The 25490-nt window shown below is 42.1% G+C and overlaps 1 protein-coding gene across 2 annotated transcripts in view; it reads left to right on the top strand.

The window, feature by feature from the left end:
* Nucleotides 1–2506: 2506 nt before the first annotated feature.
* Nucleotides 2507–25490, top strand: part of KIAA1210 (KIAA1210 ortholog) — a 41128-nt gene continuing 18144 nt past the window's right edge. Inside the window, exons 1-3 of one of the 2 annotated variants that reach the window (XM_014886931.2) lie at nt 2507–2683; nt 18242–18318; nt 23216–23384. In XM_014886931.2, the coding sequence (XP_014742417.2) occupies nt 2622–2683; nt 18242–18318; nt 23216–23384 (308 nt within the window). In that variant the 5' untranslated portion in view covers nt 2507–2621. Of the gene's footprint in view, nt 2684–12931; nt 13053–18241; nt 18319–23215; nt 23385–25490 lie in introns of those variants that run through there. The other variant, XM_014886949.2, reaches the window with a different exon arrangement.

Here is a 25490-nt window from a genome sequence, read left to right as displayed (position 1 = left end):
CAGAGCAGGTACAGCACATCCCTGCTTGCTTGCACTGATTTGCCTGTGGACACAGAGCCCTGATGTTTATCGACATCTAAGATTTCAGGGCTGTGTCCAAAACGTTCAGTGTGTAGCCATTTGAAGCTGTGCTAGTGATAAAGAGGCAGAGCAGTGAATAATAAATCTAGCATGCCTTGAAGGGTGATATGAAGATAGAGAATCAAAAAGTATTAAATCCTGAGGTGGGATAATTATTTTTAATGACTGTTTACTAGTCTGTGCTTCTTAGAAAGCAAGGGGGTTTTGAGATGGTGCAATGTGTGTTGCTAAACTGCTAGTTGCTGAGAACAGGACTATGTTTGACCTAAATGGAAGCCAACAGATGGAGTTCTGCATGTTCAGGTAAGTAACTTCAAGACAAAAATGCATGCAAGAAAAAACAATATTGAAAGGAAGCATATTCTGAAGGAAAGCCATCTGAGGAGGTTTGGAGACAGGAAATCTGCTTTATGTTAGCAAAAACACTGATTTTTTTGAAGCTTCCAGGCTGTGTTCTATGCCAGTTAAAGTGATGAAATTCTTCCAAAGTCATCAGGATTACACCCTTCCACTAGATTTAGGGACTGTGCCCACTGGAAGGCCATTTGATCTTTCTTGATTGTAAATATAAATGTGAATTTCTCATGAGATCTCCTTCATTTCTTACTGTAGTATAAATGTTTCTGTTGGCAGCATTTTTCTGAACAAAATTCCAGGCAGATTTCTGATGCAGTTCTACATCCAAGGTTTTGTGCATTAGGCCAGTCAGAATTTCTCCAGTAATTTCCAGGAATTCCTTCCTGGTGGTGGTTGCCCAATAACTAAAGCCTTGATTTTACTTTTTTTTTTTTTCCTGTGGGCTTTGGCTGATGGATGGAGACTGATGCTCTCTAGTGATCCTTTTTCAGCTGGGATTAAGAATTCAGTGTGAAGTCATCGTGACAAACGCAGTAATTCCCAACATTGAAATTCGTTCAGGTAAAACATCAGCTAGTGCTACTGTATTTTTGCAGCTTTGTCTTTTCCCAAGAGACAGAAAATGTGTTACATCTCCTTGAGGTCAGCTTTGATCTGCAAATGCAAATGCCCTCTGTGGATGGCGTTGAAGGTGGTTGCTTGTAGAGGCTTTTGCTTTCCAGCTAAGTGGGAAACTAGACCAGAGTATGATTTGTTTCCTGTTTGTGATGGCCCTTGCACTTGCCATAGATTATTTGTGTGACAGCTTTCCTCTGTGAAGGGTTAGAAAATGGAGAGGTTGAGTTGTCCATTCACAGATATCAAACTTCTGCACTGTTAGAAGCTGAGCCATTTATGGGACTCCTCACCAGAGGTCCATTTCTCTAACTACATGTGTCTCATATGAGAAAGGCATTAAATTAAAGTATTTTTTCCAAGTATTCAAGAAGGACTTCTCCACTGTAGAGCTGGTATTTCTACTAAATGTCTTTAAGAAACTCATATAAAAATACTTAATAGTACTCCCTCCTACTGGCTTGTCAGACCCAAGTATTCAAACACTAGGTACCAGCTGAGAAGTACAAATAAATGTGGTTTTCTTCTGATCTTCTAGGAATGACTGTAAATCTTTGCTTTGCTATTATGAGAGTTATGAACTTCCTACTTTTAAATATCCATGCAGTTTTTATTCAGGAGTTGATATTCTTAGCAAGCCATGCGACTCCAGGCAGAGGCTCACACTCAGCACCGGCTGCTGCTGCTCCCTGACATTGCTTGTGCTGCCTCCTCTCTGCTTTCACCTCAGCAGAGGCCATTGATAGCAGTGATGGAAATTCATTTCCATATGAATTTAATGCAATGCAATGCCAGAAATGTGTACAGCTATGTTGTGCCCAGGACTTGGGTCACCCCTGAGAATGAGGCTCCTTGAGGTTTACGTTCCCCAGCATGTACCTGTTTCCACACCCAGTGAGTGCCTCCTTAGTTGTGACAGTGAGTAACAATTGTTAGTATATTGTCAGAGGTCATCACCAGGCAGTAATTCTGTCATATGGGTGTGCTGGCTAATTTATACTCTAGAGCTTTTTGCCTGACTTTGCAATAGTGCAGGGATGCAGTTGTTTGGGTTTTTTTCCTGATAATATGCAGAAAAGATTGTTAGAATAGATTGTGATTTACAGTGAATTGGGATAATGCCTGTCTTGAAAGATCCTGTGCACCTCCTTTGTGCGGAGAATAACTTCAGTTTTTCGTCGTTGCTTCAAAGATGTTGCAAGTATTTTCTGTAGCTTTCCTCTGTCTAAAAAATAACACTAACAATTAATCTCCTCAGGGCTTCTTCACATCCTAATTACAACCAAACCTCTCATTAGTCCCACAGGGAGAGGGAATCAAACGCCATATGGTATTTTACACTTCGGATGCTGTGCGTACCAATAGCTGGAAGGAGAGAGGAAAAGGGGGAGTTAACAATTCATAACCATTTATGGAGCAGGCACAGCCCTCCTTGGAGCCAGTTCAGCAGAGCCCGAGTGCCTGGGACCAGGGGCTGTGTCTGGCCGGGAATTGCCGCACTCGCGGGGCTCGGTGCGCTGCGCCGTGCCGGGATCCCTGCGCTGGCATCCGCACCCAGGCTCAATCCAATGCACACACGCCTCCCGGGAAGCGCCATGGCTGGGTTCTACGGCTGCCTGAAAAGTAAAAAGTAAGTGCCATGCTGAGCCCTCCCCTCCACCTTTCCAAAGGGAGCTGAGTCTAGTGGGTGCTTGGAAATTCTTTGTTGTATTATTGCAGCTGCAGTATTGAACAAAGTAGTTATGCCTTGGGTCTGAAGTACCAGCCTGAGCACAAAAGTGCAAAAAATAAGTCCTGGATTAAATATTAGTCTGGTGAAAATTGGTCTTTTTTTTTTTTCTCCTTCAGAGAAAATGTGAAATATTGCAAAAGGAATTAAGAACATTTTCCCATTTAATTATAGCAAGAGGGAAAATGCCCTCTTCCCTAGTGATTAGCTATATTGTTTATATATTAACACACAAAAAGGAGAAATACAGAAATTCACATTGGCTTTTAAAAAATGTTCAGCTAGAAGTCTGGCAGTAAATGGGCTTTAAGAACTTGATGAGCTCAGGTTTTCTATAAGCAATCTGAGGTTTGTTTCTGTAATTGCTCCCTCTTGAGAGATTTGGTTGTATTTAAAAGAATTATTTTTTTATTTCTTCACTGGCATGTTCTGTTGGAGAACAGAACCCTATTTCCCCTATTGAGGGAAAGGAGAATGAGAGAATGCATGTTAGTATTTGTACTTTAAACCATCATGAAGATGCATTCTGTTTTTCTTTCCTTTGACATTCTCCCGGCTGAGACATGGAAGAAAATTTCCTGCTGCCAAACCTGAGGAGTTGTTTGATCGTGTTTTGCACCAGCAGACTGCAGAGGGCTCTATTCTTGCACCCGGTGAGGGATTAGACAGGGAACATGCACAGTGGAAGGCAAGTGAAACTGTCTTGAGGCTTGAGATGTGAATACTGATAGTTAAATGTGTGGGCAAGTCCTGGATAGCAGAGGGAGGAAAATAGTTCAGAAGTGGAGCTGGCAACTGACCCTTTCCTTCTCCCAAAGGTTGTATCCCTCACACCAACAGTTTGACTCATGTTACTCTGGTGGAAATGTGCATTTTCAAAGGTGCACAGCTCCTACTGGATTTCTGTTAGCATTTCCATCCCATATTGACTCCTTTCCTCCTTTGAAATTTATAACAGGGAATTAATATTTGGCAGAGAAGTTTGCTTTAGATAGATGCCATCAGAACTAGCAAAAGGGCTATGGGTCAGTCCTGATGAAGGTAGGCACCTGAACTGACAAAAAGTAGTAGATTTACATTGCTTGATTTCCCCCCATGAAATCTTTCAGAATCTAATGTAGTTAAAACAAGTTTGAAATTCAGAGAGAGACAATAAAGGCTGGACAGAATAAGCTTTTTTACATGTGGCAAAACATCTCTTCTTTCCTGGTCAGTCTCCACCTGGCTTATGAGGAACAGGGTTCTTTTTCTTCAACAGGTTCTTCTTTCTTGATATTCTTCAGTTATGTCTCTATACTTGGTATATATGCACAGGTTGTATTTCTTAGCCTGTGATGTATTCCCGAGTGAATTAATGCAACTACTAACTCTTTGCAGTCTTCACAAATTTTATATGCTGATTTGGCTGTGGTTTTTGGCAGTCAAAATAAGTTCAAGACACCAGTTGCAGGAATAGTGATGCTTTTAACCTAAGATTAATTTTCAATGAAATTGGTTTGGAGTTTAACATGTAGTATTTATCTTTCTGGACAAATATGTTTGTGGAACAACTTCCCCAAATTCTCACATGGTCATTTGACCTGTAGGAGTTAGTTTGCTTTCTGAATAAAAGTTCTTTTGGAATGAAATTACTTTTATGCTTTAAGCAATTGGCTTGGGTACCAGTAGGAATTTGGCCAAAGTGGCTTAGAGCTCAGTATGTGCCAAGAAACCTGCCATGGACTTTGGGGAAGGATTCCCTCCAGGGCTTTGAGCTGCTGAGTCCAGCTAAAGCATCTGGGGTGTTTTAAAAGCTTCTTTAGGTGGTGCTCTCCTGTGCTGCTGTCACATTTATCCCACTCCCCCACATTTTACAAGTGGAGGCAAAGGCTCTGCCTTGGTACACTGTAATAATGTGTGGCTGAATCTGATCTTTGTACACATAGTCTTGTCCCTGTGCTTTGTTAATGCCCTCTTATGAAATGAAAAAAAGAACCAAAAGTCTAATTCAGGTAATTCTTCATCACAGTCCAAATCTTGTCTGCTATTTCACTGAAATAAAACTTCTAGATTGCTTTCATATTTCTCTTTAAGCAGCATATGCAACCTGAGTAATCTTGAATTGTTCTTAGTTTATAGCTCATTGCCCTTGTTGCAGAGTTCTGTCTTTTTCTTACTCCAAACATAGTCAGAAAAAAAATATGATACCTGAATAGGTATGATAAAGTTTCCTAAAGCCTGTGGAGAAATCTTTTCATATGCTTCTCAGTTTTTGGGACTAGCCAAGTATGTTGTTATGAGCTGAAAATGTGGTTGCTTGAATAGTAAGGTTCACTGATGGTCAATGCAAACTGCCAATTTCCCAAGATAAATACAGTGTGTTAGAAGCTATATAAAATATTTGACTGAAGGCTTTATGTGCCAGCTCAGACTGGTTTCTATAGCAGACTATAGGAAAAGGTATTTACTACACTTAATGTGGTCACTCAGGATTTCATGGTGCCTTTCACAAACAACAATCCCAGAATTATAGACATTTCAGCTTGAATGTCTTCTGCTTTGCTAAGCTTTGCACTTCCAGTGGGGTATTGTGTTCTTTTCCTATATTCCATAATTGTCTAAAAGTGCTGATGTGCACTTTTATCCTGCAAAGAAGTTCAGCATTTGGGTAAAGCAAGTTGATCAAGGAATGCATCAGTAGAATTTTCAATATATTTCTAGATTGTTTGAGATGAAAGCAATTGCCAGTCTGAAATGATGTTACGACCATGACATTGGTAAAATATGTTTTCTGGGTTAGGTGCTGTTGCTGTATTTTGTATTGTTGCTTGTTCAGATAAGTGTCAGGAAGAGATTGTGGTGATTGCTGGGTTTATTCCAAAGATGGGACAGAGCTGTCCCCCTGATGATAATCTGTTTGTTCACTGCCCCTGCACCTTCACCCCGACCTTCTTCTTGGAGACGCACATAGGGGACGGTGGAAATCCCAAAAATCCCTTTGTCCTTGAGGCTAGTTACACTTTTTACAGCTTTTGCATGCTTGTGTGGTCCTTGGAGCCTTTTGCTCCACAGCAAGCAGCTGCTGTTTTAGCTTGGACAGTGACAAGTGGATTGGAAGTGGTTTAAAGCTCCACCAACTGCTACTGGAGTAGCAGCTTGACACGTGGGGGCCGGGGCAGTGTGAGCTGCTGGCTCTGGGAGCTGCTGGATCTGGGAGCTGCTGGCTCTTCTCTGTCAGCAGCTCATTCGCCTCCTGTGGCCTCTCTCCCTTTCTGGAGCCGTCATTGCCACGGCGCTGAGCTGCGTTCCCGGCTGACTGCAGGCAATCCTGCTTTGCTCTTTGGCGCGGTGTTAGGCATTAAGCATCTCTCCAAGACTCCAGGGTGTTTAAAGCAAAACACTGAGTTCCCTGGCCATCCCTGCCTGTGGCATCCCCCAGCATCATCTCGGCTCAGCCGTGGTCCATGGGCTCAGCTGGCAGCTCTGCAGCTTTGGGGTCAGTGCAGGCTTCCCGGGAGCTGTGGCAGAGCCACTGCCCCTGTGGTGATCTGGGGTCTGTTTGTGTGGCTGATGAATTCAGGAGAGGTGAAATGCTTCCCATAAACACTTTGATATTCTGGAATATGTCTGTTTACATGTCTTTTCATTGTACATCACTTTAGTATATTATTTCACAACAAGAGTAAGAATCACTCGTTAACAGCTTTTCAGTGGTGGGGGATTTTGAGTTGAAAATATCTGAGTATGAGAGGTGGTTTCTGCCCAGCAAAGCAAGTTCACTTGTGTGGAGACAATCCTTGGATGAGTTTCAAGAAACAGCTTTTATGGAAAATAGAGAGCTCTCCCCACTAAGGCCAAAACAGAGAGCTGAGGTGAAAACACTCCTCAGGTGTTGTGAGTCTCTTGGAGGAATCTTTCAGTACACAACCTTTGAGCATGTTCCTGTATTTGGCAATTATAGAGCGTTTGGACATTTGTGAGCATTTTGTCTGTAGCCCACAGGAGTCATTCAGTGCTCTGCCTGGTATTAAATGTATAGAGGCTTAAGTACTGTATTCTTTTTCAAAAATAGCAGAGAGGGTGAACAAAAGCAATTAGGAGGTGTCAGAGCCATGGCACTGCAGGCAGTTGGGCACCGTTAGTACAATGGTGCTGTATTATTAACAAAAAAATCAACTCTTTCTCTGCGTTTCATTCTGTTTTACTCATCTTTGTGTAAGAAGTTCAATTCTGTCTTAATACACCAGTGAGTCACTCCCATCTCCTCATTCTGTTCGTGCTTCTCTCTGGATGGTGTTTGTTTTAGCAGCCACAGTGGTACAGTGTGTTTGCTGGCTGTAGGCAGAGGAATTCCAAGCAGGCCTGTTTATTTGGTTTCAGTAGAACAGTCCTTTTGCTATCACTAAGGTTCTGAGTATTTGGCAGATATGCTGTCAAATTGACTTCTAATGCTGCCTGTCCTACATCACTTGCAGTGGGGCAGAAGCTTGGGTTGGGACAATCTGCTGAATGTGATTCTCACTCTTCTGCATCATTTGTCCATCAGGTTTTTTGTCTACATAATTTTGCCAGACTGAGCCATGAAAACATCTTGTCATAATTTTCCCTTGTGTTCTCTTCTTAGACAGAAACATCTGCTGCACCAAGTGTGTAGCTTTGTATACCTAGAGCCAACTGGAGAGATTAATTTGTCATTTCCTCCTTGTGCAGAGGTCTACAAAGTTTTAGGCTTTCACATCTGCTGTGATGTGAAGGCCTAGAATTGGATGTAGAAGCTGAAATCTGATTATATATGGGACAAAAATGCAGTGGATTCAAGTTGTACTTCCAGTAGATAACCTATCTGAGCTAGTGTAGGGCAGGTAGAGCTGATTAGCAGCCAGATTTGAGAAAATCTGAGATAAGTCTGTCCATGGGGAAACAGGAAAAAAACCCAAGGTAATTCCAAGGTTGATTCCCTTCCATCCCCCAGATTTCTCCTGCTGTAGGAAAGCAGTTGAGGACAAGGTGTTCTGCACTACTGTGATTCAAGCTTTTAGTTCTGCATTACATCTGTTATAGTCTCAAGGTTGGTAAAACTATTCTGGATTAAGTAGTTTTAAATATTATTTTGAATACAGCAAATACTAACTCCAAACTCTCTTATTTTGTTTTGCTTATCTTGGTATTTTATTCATAATTATTTGTTTCAAGTTAGCAGGTGGCCTCTCATTCCCTTGCGGGAGTTGCTGTATAAACAAAGAAAAAAAACCAACCCAGTCAGTTTATATCCTGTCTGATTTTGCTTGCACATGCTGAGCTGTCACTGCTCATCACTGTGCCAATAGTCAAGGTTGTGCCAACAGCCCAAGGTTTCCAGCATACCATGTGTGAAAAAGGCATGACCTGGGCCACACACATAATTATTCTTTTCTGTAGCTGTGTTCTCACCTGTGTTCACACCTGTGTGTGCTGCTGCATTTGGTTAAGTGTACAGGTGCCAAGTCATTCTGTGCTCTGTTGTATCCTATCTCCATGCTATAGCATGTTGGTATCTTTGTGACTGTTGTGCTTTAACCCCAGCAATTAAGCCCTACAACACTCACTCACTCACTCACTCACTCACTCACTCACTCACTCACTCACTCACTCACTCACTCACTCACTCCTCCTTCTCCCGTGGTGGGATTGGAGAGAGATTCCCAGGGTAAATGTGAGAAAACTCGTGGGTTGAGATCAAGACATTTTAATAGCTAGAGCAAAGGCCATGCACACAAGCAAAGTAAAACAAAGAATTTATTCCCCACTTCCCCAGGGCAGGCAGGTGTTTAGCATCCCCAGAACAGCAGGTTTCTGTCACATGTAATGGTGACAGGAAGACAACACCATCCCTCCAAATGTCCCCCATTCCTCCTTCTCCTCCAGATTTATATGCTGAGCATGAGGCCATATGCTCTGGGATATCCCTCGGGTCAGCTGGGATCAGCTCTCCTGGCTGTGTCCCCTCCCAGCTCCTTGTGCACCCCCAGCCTCCTCACTGCTGGGGTGGGGTGAGGAGCAGCAGACGCTCTGGGTGAGACCTGCTTAGTGATAAAGGAAGCATCTCTGACTTACCAGCACTGATTCAAGCACAAATCCAAACCACAGCTCTACAGCAGCTGCTATGATGAAAATTAACTCTACCTCAGCCCTGACCAGGGTGCTCTTAGAGGGAATTGTAGCACTCTCAGTCAGAGCGGGGAATCTTGGCTGTGCAGACAAAGCTGCCCAATCTTACTTTCTAACCATCCATCCAGAGCCAAGGTGTCATTCCAGCTTCAAAATTTTTGGTGGTTGTTCCGTTTGGCCTCTGAGATTCAAGGGTCTGGTGTTAATTAGTGAGCTAAATGTTTAACTTGTATTCCTGATGAATTAATTGATACTTAAACATTCTCAGAAATATGTAACTGTGCACTTCTGCTGGGCCTTCCAGGTATCACTCATCTAACAAAGTGCTTGTGATTCACACAGTAGTTCTGATGCAAATGAGATGTGTTTGAGTAGTCTAGCTCAAAATTAGGATGTAGACATTGTGGTAACCATCAAGTTATCTATGTACATGGGAAAATACAGACCTGACAGAGATGTGGAGGAATTGTTTGCTGATTCATTGTAGCAAACTCTTTCCATCATTTCAGTTTAGTGAAAATAATGTTTCAAAAGCTTAAATTAAAAATATATAAATTGTCTTATTGCTTCCTTTCTCGAAGCCTTGGCCTGTGAAGATCTTACAGAATGTCTGTCCCCATCTGATTCTCTCCCCCATGCACCTGCTTGTCACTACCCCATCTTGCAGTTGGTGTTATCCTTGGTGTCACACTCTTGGGTTTTTTTACTGTCATGTAATGCTCTGCTCCCTGATGCTACTGTACCACTACCTTAAAATACAGTTGAATTCAGCTTGATACTCCATTGGTGCAAAACAGCATTATCTCAGATAATCTTATTTTAGATGATCCTGTTTTAGAGAGGTATTTGTGTCTGGAATCCCAGAGAAGTAGGATCCCTTGTTAGTAGTTGCTCATACTAGAGAAAGGTCAGTAGTTGCCCTTGGGATAGAAGGGGCTCAGGAACTGCTTTGAGCACAGGGATGATCTCCCTTGGCTCCAACATTCTCCATGTGCTTCAAGACCAATTCTCCTTCAGGAGCTGCCCAACTTGAGGCTCTAGAGAGAGCAGAGCAGGGACAGCAGGAGGAGAAGAAGGGAAGGAAACCATCAAACTTCACACACAGCTGCAGAAGAGCCCCTGTGCTGCCTCTGGCCCCCCCTTCATCAGGGGTCAAAATGGGCTCTGAGCTGCAGAAATGCCCACGGGCAGTGGGAACCTGGGGTTAGCCAGACAGACACAGAGCGTTTCAACATAGGAAGGAGCTAGCCTTGTTTTTATTTGTTGTGTGTACAGGCAGTGGATTCTGACAAATAGGTTTTGGGACTTCACATGAAGGGAGATTTCCTGAGCTTCCTGCCAAAGGCAGCTTCTGAGACCACAAAGCCTGTGTTTTATTTGCTTCTTTATAGTCAAAAGATGGCTGACTGGTTTTATGGCGTTTTGATCTTCAGAATGAAGATTTGTAACAGTTTGTCTCAGAATTCCCCCCCTTTTTTTTTCAGCTCATTTTAAATTCTTGGCCATTAAATGTCTTTATTATCTCTTGTCTTGAGAAGTTTCATGTTATCTGAAGATTTTTTCCCCCCATCTTTAAACTGCTCTTTATCCAAAAATTGATGGATAAGTGACTGTTTTGGAAAAGCCTTTAAAAAAGAGAAAGCTTTGGATATAGCCTAAAGTTCCATGTTTCAGTTCTGGTGTTTGGCTCTCTATTGTTTCAGCCTCATTTTACCTGCAATAATCAGACAGCTTAGTTTGGTAAAAATCCCTCCAAACTCTTTTATTTCAGGCCCTGGATTAATGATTTTTCCCAGTTTCTAAGAATAACATATTGGAAATCACTGTGACTCAAATATGGGGGCATGGCCTATGTGCAGATTGCTCTTGTGAAATTTTATGGGGTTCTTTGTTATTTACCTTCTATGTGGTTCTAGCACTTGTGTCAGTCCATACAGTTCCAGCATGCTGCTCTCCTGCAGCAGAGGTGATATTTAACTCTTCCACAGGGCTCATTAAGCTTTTCAGGAGTTCAGTGTGACCATTGTGATTCCACAGATAAAGAAGCTCAAGGCTGAGTGATAAATACCTTGGTTCTTGTTAGAAATCCAGCAATTTGCCCTGCTATTCAATGATAGAGCCAGGAAAACCAGTGAATTTACCCAAGTCCCAGCCCAATAATCTCCATCTGCTAGAATACGTTTAAAAGACAAGCTCTGTCTCATAGATATTGCTGTCTAAACTAGTATTTGTTCAGAGATACCTTTGCAGATATTGGCAATTTCCATGGAGTTTTCTCAGGCTCACAGTCTTTCAAGCCTCTGTAGAGCATGTTGCAGCCAGCTGATGGCAAACCTCTTTCCTTTGCCACCTTTTGCTGATCCCTACAAAGCAGCCCATAGACCCCCGGGCTCTGCACACCACAGGTCAGATCCCACCCATCTAACTTTATGCCTGAAGGCTCCAGGTGAAACAAATTAATTAGGAATTTGGAGAGGGACTAAAAAGCACATACACAAGCTAGAACACAGTGGCTAAATATGCCCACCACCAGATGTGGGATGGAAGATTACACTTACTTGTTGAACTTGCCACTTGGAGAGGCAGAGACAGTAAGCTTGACTTTTGTTCCCGTGCTTGACTCTGACATCTTGACTCTGCTGGCATGAGGCATGTCTGCTGTTCAGTGATAGTGGCTTGACATTTCCTGTTGCTTTGCCTTGAATCCTTTTCCAAAGGCAGTAATGCACACTGGGAGTAGCTCCCTAACTGGCCAAGGCAGCCTTTGGTTACATCCCTGTTGATTTTTAAATGCATATTCCTCCTCCTCCACAACTACTTCAAATGTATCCGTGTCAAGTGGATCTGAGAGTGTCTCCTACTGCTGGCAACTGGTTCCTTTAGTGTGGTTGCTGGAAGACTTAGCTATTCTTTTCCTTTTTTTAGGAAGAGTGTGAGAAGATCCTCGTTCCAGCTGTTTCCTGAAATTTCCCCAGTGTGTTAGTGTGAAGAAAAAGAATTACCACATGGGGAAAGCTTAGTCCTATGCTAATGCCAAATGCTGGAATTTAACTGGGTCATTTAACGTCCATTCCTTTAAAATAGAGACAGTCTGGGGCCAAAATCTTGTTGTGGCTTAGATCATGACTGTGTTCGAGCCAGTCTTGATTTGGGCAAATTTCTGTCACATTTCTCCTGGTTGGTACTGACCTGCAAATACACTGTATAATCTCTGTGATAAATTGTCATTAGGGATGGGCTATCAATAACCATTTTCCTTGGCTTTTGGCTAACTGGTATTTACTGTATTGTTTGAGCTGGTATAAACTTGCAACAGAGATCTTGCACAGACAGCAGCTACCCAAGATTGTGCTAATAAGCACAGCAGAGTAATTAGGTGATGAGGACAGCTCGAAGTGGCACCAAACCAAGTTAATCTGTCTGGCGTGGGTGCCAGGCGTTGCAAAGCTCTTGAGCTGAGTACAGAACAGCAGCTGCCCTGCTCAGCTACCTGCCTCAGGTATAAGTGCTACAGACCAGTGCCCACATGCAGGGACACGGTTCTCTAGTGCTAAATCAACAAATGGAGGAGTGCAGGGAGGGAGGGAGGGGAGTCTGAGGAGATGGGGCAGCAGTGCAGGGGACAGAGGTATTGACCCTCTCAGTTTCTGGACTGGTAACACAGTGCTTATGAATTTTTCCCATTTACCCTTCCCCCTTCTTATCCTCTTGGCTTCTCACACAATTATAGAATGAGTCTGTGTGACTGTATGAAAGGCATTTCCTCCTCTTACTTTTTTTTTTAAAGTCGGCTTCAGCCCACCAGCTGCTTTCCATTAGTGTTACACACACACTCACTAGGAGGGCAGGACATAAAGCTTCAGGCACTGCTGAACAGCAGAAATCCTTCAGAATTGCTGTCAGGCAGAGGCTTCTCAAAATAGGTTGCAGCTAACAAGAGTTCAGCACGTTAGGATCTGTTCTTCTGGCGAGTCCTCGTGGAGGAGCCGAGGTGTGGGGACAGAGGAGGATCGGGAGCCTCGTCTGAAAGCAAAGTGAGAGAGCTGGGAACAGATCTCTCCATGTGGATGGTTTGGTTGCTCTGGGTATCTTGTCAAGGTCTATTGGTATTAAGTATTCTCTAGATGCTTATCCAGACTTCCTGGTGAGTACTACTGCTGCATTTATTATTTGCGATCCTTGGAAAAGGACCTTAAACTTTCTTGAACTACCCCTCCTTCAGTGAAAATTACAAGATCAATATTAATTAACTATATAAACTCTTCCCCTCACCATTACCAGTGGAGAAAGTAGCAAGAATCCTGGGGTAAACTGCTGTTTGTGCTATTCTTTTATACCTACATAAAACAGTCATGGGAGGGACCCCATGGGAGATACCAGCTAGGGGCTGGCAAAAAAACCTGGGAATTTCATCCTAGAAACACTACATGGTAGAAGAGCACAATGGGATCAGCTGTACAAGGTCAGATTCTGGTTCCTCCTGTCATGTTGGATTGTACTCTGTTTCAACAAAGCTGTTTGTTGAATCCCACATTGTTCAGGATATTCTGTGACTGGGTCTTGCAGTGCAGGTCATTTATCCCATGGAGAGCAAAGGGAGCTTTGGTTGCTGAGTTTCTGATATGCTCAAGGGATGTGAAAATTGAATAGAAGTCTTGCTGGCTTTGCTGTTGCTGTATGATTGACTCTGAAATACTGTTCTGTGGAGCTGCAGAGGGTAAACTTTACTTCACTTAGCTGTCATTGGATTAATGAGTTCATTGATAGCTTGTTGGGTTCCCAGAGAGGGAAGCCATCAACCACATTTTTGTCAGAACAAAGTCCTCTAATGTGCTTTAAAAAGAGAGAAGAAAATTTAAACTCTCAGTCACCTTTTGCTGCAGAATGTAATCTGAATATTAAATCATCCTGCATTCTGTGTTTTTCTGAACCTTGGTTTTCAGGAGAAATAGAGGGGCTTTCTCTGAGGTCCTGCAGTAGCTTGAAGTGTGTTCTGGTAGAGGCTGGCTGCAGGATGGTGACCTGGAGGACCACAGGATGAGGTCCACAGAATCCATTTTCCTGTGCTGATGCATCTTGCTGTGAAAAGTGAAAAATGCTGAAATCTGGAGCATAAGCTTGGTTTCAAATATTTTTTGTAGCATGGAGGAAATGGGTCTTTAAAAGCTCCAGGCCAAAATTTCACCTCTTTCTTTTGGCTGCTTGCCACTGTCTGTCTTCGTTAGGCTATGAAGATGCTAACTGAATGCAGTGCCTTGCATTCTTGAGGCTTTATTTCCTCAAGCATTTATTTGATAAGAAAGAGGCTGTTTAGGGTTCAGCATCTCCTTTGATCTCTCTGTCATAGGCCTTCTGGAATGCTTATGCAGAACCATGGGACTGAAGCTGAAGAAATACTAAAGGTGGGGTAGGAGCTTGCTTGCTGTGTAGTTTCCAAGTCTTCTGCTCCAGTGGAGAGACACAAGGAGGCCGTGTCCCTTTTTTGAGGCTGAGCAGAAAGCGTTTGTCTTGGACCTGTGTTAAATGTAAGGAACGTGAGTCCTGTAGATGCAAACTTCCCAGGAGTCCTTAAATACACAAACTAAGCAGTGAAAGGGAATTGTCTTTTTTCATTTAGCATTCTCCCACCCCTCTACCCTCCGTGAACATATTAAGTTATGTGTTTAGCTCGGCAAAGCAAATGGTCAGAACACCATTCTGGAACTTTATTTCTTTTTCCCTATCACTGCCCTCCCATAGAGCACTCCAAATATTTGTCCAGTTGGTTCACTTTGTAAAGGGGAGACAAGGACATTTCTCCTGTTCCTGGAGATGTTTTTTTTACTTTTCAGACTCATTAGTTCCTGTAATGAGTTGAAGAGCTCTAAGTGAATGCAGCACAATAGAATTATGAATGGAATTTTGTATGGGATAGCAGAGAGCCTAGATCTAATACATCAAACCGAGGGAGGGTAGTGGTCACTGCTAAGTTCCATTGTCTGAAGGTAAAACAATTTGTTTGAAGGTAAAGCAAACCCTGCAACTTTGTAGGAGTTTAATTGCTTGAAAGTACACCCTTGCAATGCAAATAGAGTCTGTTAATGTCAGCATTATTTTTGTGATTGCATCTGTATAGGAATCCACTCTTTTTAAGTAATTAATTAAATCACAGTTGTGGTAATACAGCCCTGTGCAGGGAGAGGCAAACACTATGCTTTTGGTAAACTTTCAGTCTTTCCAATGGTCTGTCTTTTGAAGGGTGTGGCAGAGATTCAGCATCTTGTGTACCCTGTACCTCTGCAGCAGGAGGTCTCTGCATATGCAGGGATTGCAAATACTGATTGAGAGAGGATTAAGAACATATTAGAAAGCTGTAGACTGGGGAAATGTGCCCACTGTTCCACTTTTAGTGAGAAGCAAACAGTAGCTGTGCCTTGGCAGCTCTCCTGTCTCAGCTGGCTGTGTCTGTCCCTGCTCCCACCCTGAGAAGTCTCCTGCATCCCTCTGTGAGCATCTTCTCCCAGCTGTCCTGTAGCATCTCAAGACTATCAGGAATACTGCTCTAAAAGGCCGTTTATTTAACCTGATATTTTTATCACTGAAAATCAATACACAGAGGGTATTTGTTTAAAACTTTGTCTCTAGTGGTGTAATGCTCTGGGAGAGCTCACAGGGTGTTAGTACAGCTGATTGAACTGAATGTACATGGTATTGATACATCCTGACACTGTGTCTGTCTGCTGTTATTAAGGCTTGGAAGCGGTGAATGTCTGGAGGTTCGATTGGTTAATGCCTGTGCACTCACATGTATTTGTATTGAAGGGGTTTTGTCCTCTTTTTCTCCATTACACTGACCTCCAGGCTAGGGTTTGTTGCTCAGAACATTGGCTAACTCTTCTCTGTAAAGTACAACTCACTGCCTTCAGAATTTGAAGTCTAAATGTAATCTAATTGCTGACTTTCCTCCAGGTATGTCATTGGGTTTTTAATGATGGGACCTCCACTTTGCTGGTGGAATATATACATCATATATTATATGGGGTTTTTTTTCCTATAATTCAGCTACTTCAGCTAACTCAAAGCTTGAGAAAATCTGTGATCAGTTCACTGGAAAAAGATGATGAGGTTTACAAAGGCACCAAACCATTAGTCCTAAATGGGACACCCTTGTAATTGACACTTGAGCTCTATGTGCCCCAGAGAACTTGGCTATAAAATTGAGTTAATACTGATTTGACTGTGAAGAAACTGCCTCAGAGCTGAACTGCTTTGCAGTTGTAGTTCTACTTGTATAAAAGACATACCAATTGGAATTATGTGCTTGCAGTTATAATAAACACTGCAGTCAAAATATCTTCAAAGGCTGGAAGGATTCTGAGTGAGCAGCTGAGATGATTCAGCGAGTTAAATAAATGTTGAACTGATGCAAATAAAGCTGAATCTAAAAGCATCAATTTTCTCTTGCTTTGGTTTAATTGAGGGTGGGTAAAGCAGAAGTTAGAGGTTTAGATGAGCCAAATGCCAGGTCCACTCACATTCTGTGAAAATAAGCTCAAGTCTGGAGACTTGTCAGTTTGTCCTTGTAAATTTATTGAATGCTTTCTCAATATTTTATTTCAAATGCATTTCCCTTTACCTCAGAAAAATCTAACACAGTATGTATGATGTATAAAGTTGAGAGGAAAAATTTGAACCAAACTTATTTTTAATATAGAGTCTATAAGAAAGTCTACTGATGACTGCTTTAAAGGAAGTATGTAGGAAATCCAGACATTTTCATAGATAATTGATGAGACAAGGGGAAAAAAGGATAAAAGTTGAATGGTTATGATCAACCAGAAGGAAACCTAGAAATCTTTTTTATTGCTTGTCAATATTGTCTGACAATTGTTTCAAGAACAACCTCAGTGCATCTCAGGAAAGGTGTAATTAGTCCTGATTATTGCAATGACTTTTTCACTTTTTTTTAACGAATTCAAATGAGATTATTTGGGACTACATTGTGCTAATGCTCTCCTGTCTCAGTGCTCACAGGGGATCTGTTTGACTGCACTTTGCTTCTCTTTTATACCTCCCTGATTCCTCCCCAGAGTTTACATGGCTGTGTGGCCAGTGCAGGGAATGCTGAGCTCCATGGCCTCTCTTTTCACCAGAGCTTTTCCTGTTTTGCCTCCATGAGCTGCTCCTTTCTTTTCTCTGACAGACACCTCTGCCTCTGAGTTTGTACACCTTATCTTTTAAGGCTGTCTGAGGATGTGGGCTCATAGAAAGGTCCCATTGCAGTTGGGCATGACAGATTTTAGAATATGTGTGATACAGAAGAAATGGAAGAGTTTAGTGATTGGCCAAATTACTATAGAATTACAGTCTTGCTTGCTTTTGAGATACTTGACTTGGCTGTATTTTTACACCACCTAAATGTGGAAAATTGTTAGATGTGATCTATGTAAAAGGAGCAGGATTTGGTTGTAAAGATTCTTAGTCTTTGAGTCCTAACAGCATATGGGAACCTCTAATTATACAAAAGTATCACTGAAGTATCTTCCATTACGAAGGACAGTATTTATGAGCTGCCCTGCTAAACTGTCACATTTCCATTGTTGTTTGACATTTGTACTGTAACTCTTGTGGTCTGCTGCTTCATTCCTTTGTCTGTGACAGACACCCCTTTGGAAAATACAAAGTGCAGCCAGTTAACACTGAATGATCTTAAAACTAGGCTGAACTTCTGTTTTCATCAGGGAGGAAGATGATGCCATCAGCTAATTTGGTTGATCAATAGCCCTGCTGGCGATAAGGTTTCAGAGCTTGTGGTTAAAAGCTGATTGCACTGGATCCAAAATAAATTTGATCTATTGGTTTCCACAAATGTAGCATAGCCTGGAATGATGTTTCAGTGCTGATGCTTAACTGGTTTTAATAATGATGACAGACTAGACTGGTGCCTGCTGTGAGGACTCTAATGTATGAACCCTGTGCAGCTGAGCACTTATGTTTTTACACTAGTGTGGAGCTGTCACTCTCTAGCAAAGGTTCATTATTCTAAGACTGGGAAGCATTATAGTATTTGCTGAGCAAGTGTAATGACATTTTTCCTGAAAGCAAGCTTTGATTCTGGTCTCCTAACAAGAGAGGTGCTGGCAATGATTAGACTTGTTAGGATTGTTAGTTGTGGCTGGAGAAATAAGTGTCACTGAAAAAATAAAAAGTTCCATGGCCAAAGTGCAAAAAGTGTGCAAGGCATATTTGTGATAACCATTTGGGCATGTAGTTTTAGAAAGGATTCAGCTGTGTTCTTTCTTCATGCTGGGGAGATGGACTAAAATTTAACTGATGCTTTCATCTCTGTTTCAGTGACTATATAATGGCTACGAGACCCACAGAGGTCACACCATCACCTGAAACTGGAGACACAGTTGAAGTGTGCACAGGTAAGCAGTTGTTCTCTGAATGCATAGCTGATTTGGAAGATTTATTTTCTTCAATTAGTCAGGTTTGTAGTGACCTGCTTTGCAATGTTGTTTTTTCGGTTTTTCTGGGGCTTCTTTTGTAGTGTAAAGAAAATTCTGTGTGTCTTTGTCAGCTGTCAGTATTATGGAAAAGATGTTTTAATGTGCAATACTGGAGCAATGTATCCTGTTGGAGGATATTCCTTTTGATTCTAGCTTGGATTTTAAAAGCAGGATGTTAGAGCTCGAAGGGCTGATTGTTGTGCCTGTGTTGATAGATCCTGCAGAGGAGGGAGCTGAGCCTGTTAGCGAGCCTCTGTCTGTGGGAGCTGTATCAGTACCCCCAGCAGCCTCTTCCTTTCTCTGCTTCTGGCCACAGGCAGCCATTTGTTACTTATTCTTTAATCTGGTGGCATGGTCTGATGCAAAAAGTGTGAGGGGATGGAGTAATAGGCAAGAAAGAAAAATATCTTACTTATGCCAGATACTTGTCTACATTAAAGGATAACCCCTTTGCTGGTTGGAATATGAGGAATAGCATCATGTCTGAAGCATCTCTGGAGAAGTGGCTGTCACACCACTTCATTTTTCCCTCTTTTCTTTGGCTAATGTTTTGCAATCATCTTAAATGTTTATGTTTCAAAGGTCATCTTGCTTCGTCCTTTAGAAATATATTTGCTACTATCAAAATATTGTTAGAAGAGATAAGCAAATGGCAAAGAGACTGTTAGTTGAACTCTGCCTGGCAGATGGATAGAGGTGAAGAAAGTATAATGATAGATGCTCAGCACTCTCTGGTTTTTTAGATTTATAATCTAGTTTGTCACACAGTCTAGTGCTATCCCAGCAAACTGGTAAGATTATGTAAAGCCCGTGCATGAAAATTTTGTACTCGGGTTCACTAGAGGATTCAGAAAAGAGATTAAATTCTGACCCGGGTGATAGGAACAGCAGAAGATGGCTCATGATCTGAAGTGTTGGCTCTAAATCCACCAGGAATATTTCTGACTCTAAATGAACAAAATATTAAATAGTTAAAGGCTGCTGTGCTGTTGCCAAGAAGTTCAAGAGACTCTTGGCTGGACCTGGATAAAGTTATTTTAGAATCTTCTGTTTACTTCCAATGTAGTGGAGGATTGCCTCACCTCTCCCTCTTCATAAATAGCTCATGATGTAAAGGCTCTAGGAGGCTAAAATCCCCACTCTTCACAGTCCAGACTGATTTATTGAGGTTTGTCTTATTGTCTGTAATACAAGGCCTCCAGTGCATGCTGCTCCTCCTTTGTGGCAGGAACCAGGCTGCTGTCCAAAAACTATCAGCACCCAAAGTTAGTGCTACTGAATTCCATGATTTTATTGCCTGTCTGCCAATATCTGATACTTTTTATGAAGCTAGAATCGTGACATTTTCTGAGAATCTTGTCTATGAGTTGTGATTTTTTTTTTCTGGTGTTTTTAATGTCGAAGCTATCTAGTCCTTGGATTTGAGGGCAAAAAAGAAAATATGTCCTGACTGCACCCTAGGAAGTCAGGGACCATAGAAGATCCTCAAATGAATGGCTTAATTTAAATATGATTATTGGCCTCCCAAATCAGATATTCCCTATGCTTTTTGAGTTTCAATTTTTGCACTGGAAGAAGCATCTTTTTCTATCTTGTTATAGGGAAGAACTATTCAAAGAGTAGAAAGTCCTGAGTTAATTCTCTCTGTGCACAGGAGACACAATGAAATAGGCAGTACACATGCAGAAAAAAATACAGAATACCCAAACTTTACAGAGGAAGTGAAATGCTTATTCCTGTTTCTTTTCTGTTATAGTTGGCTAAAACTATAGCATAAGCAACTAATTTTTGGGAAGGATTTTCCTTTTTAGGGCGGTAACCTGGAAATTTAGTATTTTATTTTTAATGCCGTAAAACTGGAGATAGGCAACCATAAGATTTCAAAAATCATTAGTGGATGAAGGGGAAATAGGCATAGTTATTTGAGCTTGGATTTTTGTTATGCAAAGATTTTTTCCCCCAGTATTAAGGTCCTTTTGTATTTTATTTGTTAAGTATCATTGAGCATTCTGCCAATTTAGTGTTGTGTTGGACTGCTTCACAGTGCACTGAGAGTAGGCACCTTTAGCTTAAAAGTGGCATCCCTTTCGTGGTGTGCAAAACCAGAGCACAACTGTTCACAGCAGGGAACAAACAAGAGCATTGTCTTTCTGAACCATGTCGTTTTTGCTAAGTGCTCTCACATAGAACAGTTCCACAGTTTTCATCTACATCCAGCACTGAGTGTCTAGTAGTGATTTTATCTTTTTTCATATAATAATATGGCAAGTGCCAGTCTCTGGAACTACAGGGAAACTTGGGGGATGTCTTCTCATTCATCTGAGGCAACTGAATGTTTGCAGCTGAGCAAAGCATGGCTGAAGAGGAGTCACTGCTGGAGGGGATTACCCTGCACATCAGAAATAAATTAGAGTCTAGAGGAGGCACTGAAGTAACTGATGTGTCTCCATCAGATACTCTCTGTTGCACAATGATACAAGTGTTGTCCCATGCCAGCTGGGTGTTGTTCATTGGCAGTGTTTGGAAACCCTTTCTGTAGCCCTCATTCTAAAGTTAGCATCACTTCTGAGCTAGACAAGTATTTGGAGTAATACCTTGGCAATGTTTGCTTTTGTGGCAATTCTTATGTCTGCTTCTCTCAAACATCTTAGAATCGCTTTTTTTGTTATTGTGTGGTGGGTTTTTTGGTGTGGTTTTAGTTTTGTTTGGTTTTTTTAACACTCTCCTGGTTCTCTGGAAACACAAGCATTTAATTAAGCTCGTCAATAATGCCTGCACTAGAATCCAGCTTGCTTCTGTCTGCACAAATGACAGTTCACCAGTGTACATGACCAATGTACAAGTCCTTGTTTCTCATTTAGATATATTTTGAGTTGCAGAGCTCTGCCTGCCTCTAAGTTTGCCTTTTTGTTCTTTGAGTCATTGGCTGTGTTAGCAGGCATTGCAGAATTGATGATTCTGGGGAACTGCTTTCATTGAACTTGTTAAACTTTTGTTTTGCCTATCTATGATAAGCCAGACCAGCTTTGACAAGTTTCCTGGAAGAATACCATACACATTGCCTAGCTGCTGATATGAAAGACAGGAATGGTCAGGATGTGTTTCTAAAGACTGAAGCACTCATCATGCCTGTTTGACTTGAGAGGCTCTGTGTGCTTGCTGTGTGACCTGTCTTCTCTTGCCAGTTCTTGCTATGGGTGCAGCAGGAAACCCATTGAGCCCTGTGGGATTCTTAACAAATCCCAAACCCTTGGGATTAGCTCTGTGGTCTGGGCCACAGCAATACAACCTGTGTGTTTTCTGTGGCTGTCTCATTCACTTATTGCCTGATAAGCAGCAGTAGAAGATAAAAAGGCCTTCCACTGATAAACCCTCCCTAAGGGCAGCCACATCCCATTGTTATTGAGATGAGTGGGGCTCCAGTGAGAGTTCACTTTATATGGTTTGAAAGATGCTTTGGTCTCAGAAACAGCCCAGGTCACTTGGGAAGCAAGGTGCAGGTCTTTGGTGGCTCTGCACGGGGGTGGCTGTGTCACCAGGCTGTGCTGGACACTGTGGCAGCATCCTTGTGTGTCCTGACACGTGGTGCTGGCACTGGGCTGGGGAGCAGGGAGGAGACAGGGGGAGCAGATCTCAGGATCATTGTTTATTTCTCAAAGTGGCCACTGTCTGATGCAGCTGTGTGGTGGCACAGTTTCAGCCCAGATAAGGCCCTTTGGCAGAGATCCCTGCACGTCCAGGGCACACGGTGAGACAGAGCATGGCCAACTAAATCATTGCTGGGAGAAGACAATAATTGTGTTGAAATAATGCCTTGCTTATGAAGGAATCCTCCAGCTGTGGGCATGTATTATGTCAATTGCTGTAAAGTATTGATTGAACAATGAAGCTGGCTCAGATATGCAATGATGTTATTGCTCTGAGTATGTATTGAAGTCAATCACAGGGGTCTTAGCACAATGGCTTGGCCCAAACCACTCAAAGTGATCCCTCAGTGTAAGGGTCAGGGACAAAGTGCAGTACTTATGTGCTGAAAGAAAATACACATAAGAATATTGAAGTATCTTAGATCTTACTAAAAATGAAAGATCAGTGATGTTTCATGGTGGTTTTGTTTGTTTGTTTGTTTGTTTTTTGTTCTTTTTGTATTTTTATTTGGACTATGGAAAATCTGAAACCAAATTAACAGTTTTCCACTTGTGATCTTAGGGCTGCTGTGTTTGGGACTTTCGTGTCCTGCAAGACAATGTCTTAAGTTAATTTTGCTTCTTTGGCCCTGGAGGAGTTGTTGCTTTTATTTTGGGACAGTTTTTTAACATTAAACAGATACTTTGGATTTGGAATTTATTAATTCTTTTTTCCAGTTACAGTCTTTTTGCCAACCTTGAATGTCCTTCAGGTGTTGTCTCCTTAGAGCACTTAATAAAGAGTAAGCAGAACTAAACCAAACTAAGTAAAGAACATTAATAGCTAAAGACAATTACAGCAATTTTTATTGAAAATATACCAAGTGTGATCACTGTTTAGTTGTAGATAGATGCATTCTCTGTATAAAGTATATTTTTGCATAGACTAGAATCTAGGTAGGCACCACTCTTGTCAGCCTAATGCCAGTGTTGCTTTATAGGAACCAAATGTAAGAATTGAAGCTTCACCTTTCACTGGACTCCAGCACTGAATTATTTACAAAGGAGCTAACTGAAACTGAATGGGCTGCTCTAGCTTTGAGGCTTCCTCCAGAATTTAAGAGGTAACATTACCCAAGCTAAGCAATACCACCAACTTTCAAAAATTTTCATTTTTTTTCATTTTGCAGGAAAGAAAAAATCCAAATTTCAGACTTTCAAGAACTTCTTTGCCAAGAAGAAAAGGAAAGAACCTCCACCTCCCAGGGGAGAGAGTAATTTAAAACCTTGCCAGTCCAGCAGCGATGTCAGCATCACTGTGCTCAACACTACTGCACTTCATTCACCGAGGGAGGCTGGGTAAGCTGGCAGGGAAGGAAAATAAATAAAAGTGGACCTCTCACAGCAGTAGGATGAATGCATGAGTTGGCCCCTTAGGAGCAACCTCTGTCCAAATTCGTGCAAAACAAGCCCTAATGCTGATGAAGGAATTCCAGGAATTTCCTCTCTCTTTGCTAGTGCTTGAAGAATCAGCCTGGAAAGGAGGGGGAGGGCAGCCAGGGGCAGGGGTGATCCAACCTCTTCGTCTAAGAGTGCAGATAGCCCAGATTGCTTTGATTGTTTTTAGTGTTTGAAATCTATCTAGGAAGGTCTGATCAGCAGCAACTTTACACGAAGAGGATGATGACTGAATACTGCTAGGACAGAGAAATGTGAAGCTGTGTGGTTGTTTTTCAGCATCAGTGATGCCCTCTGTCATGGCTGCAGTAAAGAGAAAAGATTTCTGGGCTAATATCAGTGTGTGATTGCTTCCTTAACTTTCTTACCTAGCCCTTTAGGCACAGATAACAACTGAAGGCCCCTGGTTTTGTGTCAGCCACCCCTGGAGGGCTATGCATGTAAGTGAGGTTTGCAAGTCCTTAAAAGAGGCATTTCCCAGCTCTCTGAATGGTGTTAGTCCAGAATTATGTCCCTTTCTCAGTCAGTGTAATACAAGCTACCAGCTTGCACTGCAAACATTGCTTCACTAATAATCTTTACATCATCAAACTACACAACACCTCTGTGGCAAATCTCTGACTGACTGGCCTGGAATGGCCCTCTGAGCATGGTCATGTCTCCTTCCAGGGGTGTCATGGAATGCTATCAGGTACCCTGTAATTTGGCTGTTCTCCAGCTCCCCACCCTCCTCATCCTCCCCTGTTAGCCACCTCTCTCTGGATTGCTCTGGGCCTTGGGTTGTGAGGCCAGCACACCAAAAATGTGACAAAACACTGGCTGTGCCCAATGGTTTGCAGAGTTTTGCTGGAGGAGACGAGACATTGGATGGAGGTGACACAAGCAGAGGGCATGAACAGGTGACTGGAGTGGGACATGCTGAGATCAGCACTGCTGCCAGATGCTTTTTATCATCAAATGAGGCATTTGGTGGAGCTGGACACTGCATTTCTTTGGTGGAAAACTTGTAGATAATACTTTCTCATGAGTCCTTGTTTCTCCTTGCCCCATCTTTCTCCATTTGCTCTGTGTATTGTGGAAATGATTTGGGAATGAAATAATAATCTATTTATTTTGTTTGTTAGCATAACAGCAACAGATTAAGTGACCACACAACCAGTCTCCTGGGGCAAGGCAAATTAGAGTCAGCCCAGTCCAAAAAGCTTAGGAACATCTGAGCTTGCCCAATAAACCCACAAGAGGGATCTGCCTTAAAATCAGCTGTCTGCTCCAGAGGCACCGTGGGTGAGAACTCTTTCTCTTGCCCTTAACCAAGTATTTCAAGTCCAACTGCTGTTTAACTCAGTTCTATCCTCCAGTGATTATGAATTGTTTTGCAAGATCAGAGATCAGGAAGTGAGTAAAACCCTTCTTTTTTTTTTTTTTTTCCCCTTGGAGATAGGATAAGAGGGACTATCCAAAAAGCTTAGGGATATGTTTGTGTTACTTGAAAACCCTGTCACAGACTCTGCATAAACATACTTTATAAGTACCTAAAGAGACTGAACTACATAATCCTTTATAAAACCTGATCCTGAAAACCACTGGAAATACATCTTTTGAAGGCTTTATAGCAGGAACCTGAGCTTTGCAATTTCTGGAATGCAGAATATAAAACCCAATTCCAGAACAATGCTGCTGTTTGCTTGTTCTTTAGGCAGAATCACTGGTTTTCTTTTTTCTTCTTTTTTCCTTAAACCATGTGTGGTAGGCTGACCCTGCTGGACACCAGGTGCCCACTAAAGCTCTGTCACTCCTGTCCTCAGCTGCACATGGGAAAGAAAAGTTAATTAAAAGCTTTGTGGATCAAGATAAGGACAGGGAGAGATCATTCACCAGTTACCATCACTGTTCATCCCCTTGCTTCAAACACTAATAAAAGGAATAGGGTTGCAGCAACAAGAAAGGGAAGATTGGGCAAGCCATGATAAGTTTAGGAGCCGTGTGGCTGCCTGTAGAGTCTCATCA

This window comes from Sturnus vulgaris, chromosome 14, assembly GCF_052056855.1.
Source record: "Sturnus vulgaris isolate bStuVul1 chromosome 14, bStuVul1.hap1, whole genome shotgun sequence".
Taxonomy (NCBI): domain Eukaryota; kingdom Metazoa; phylum Chordata; class Aves; order Passeriformes; family Sturnidae; genus Sturnus; species Sturnus vulgaris.
This window is presented reverse-complemented; position numbering and strand designations above follow the sequence as displayed.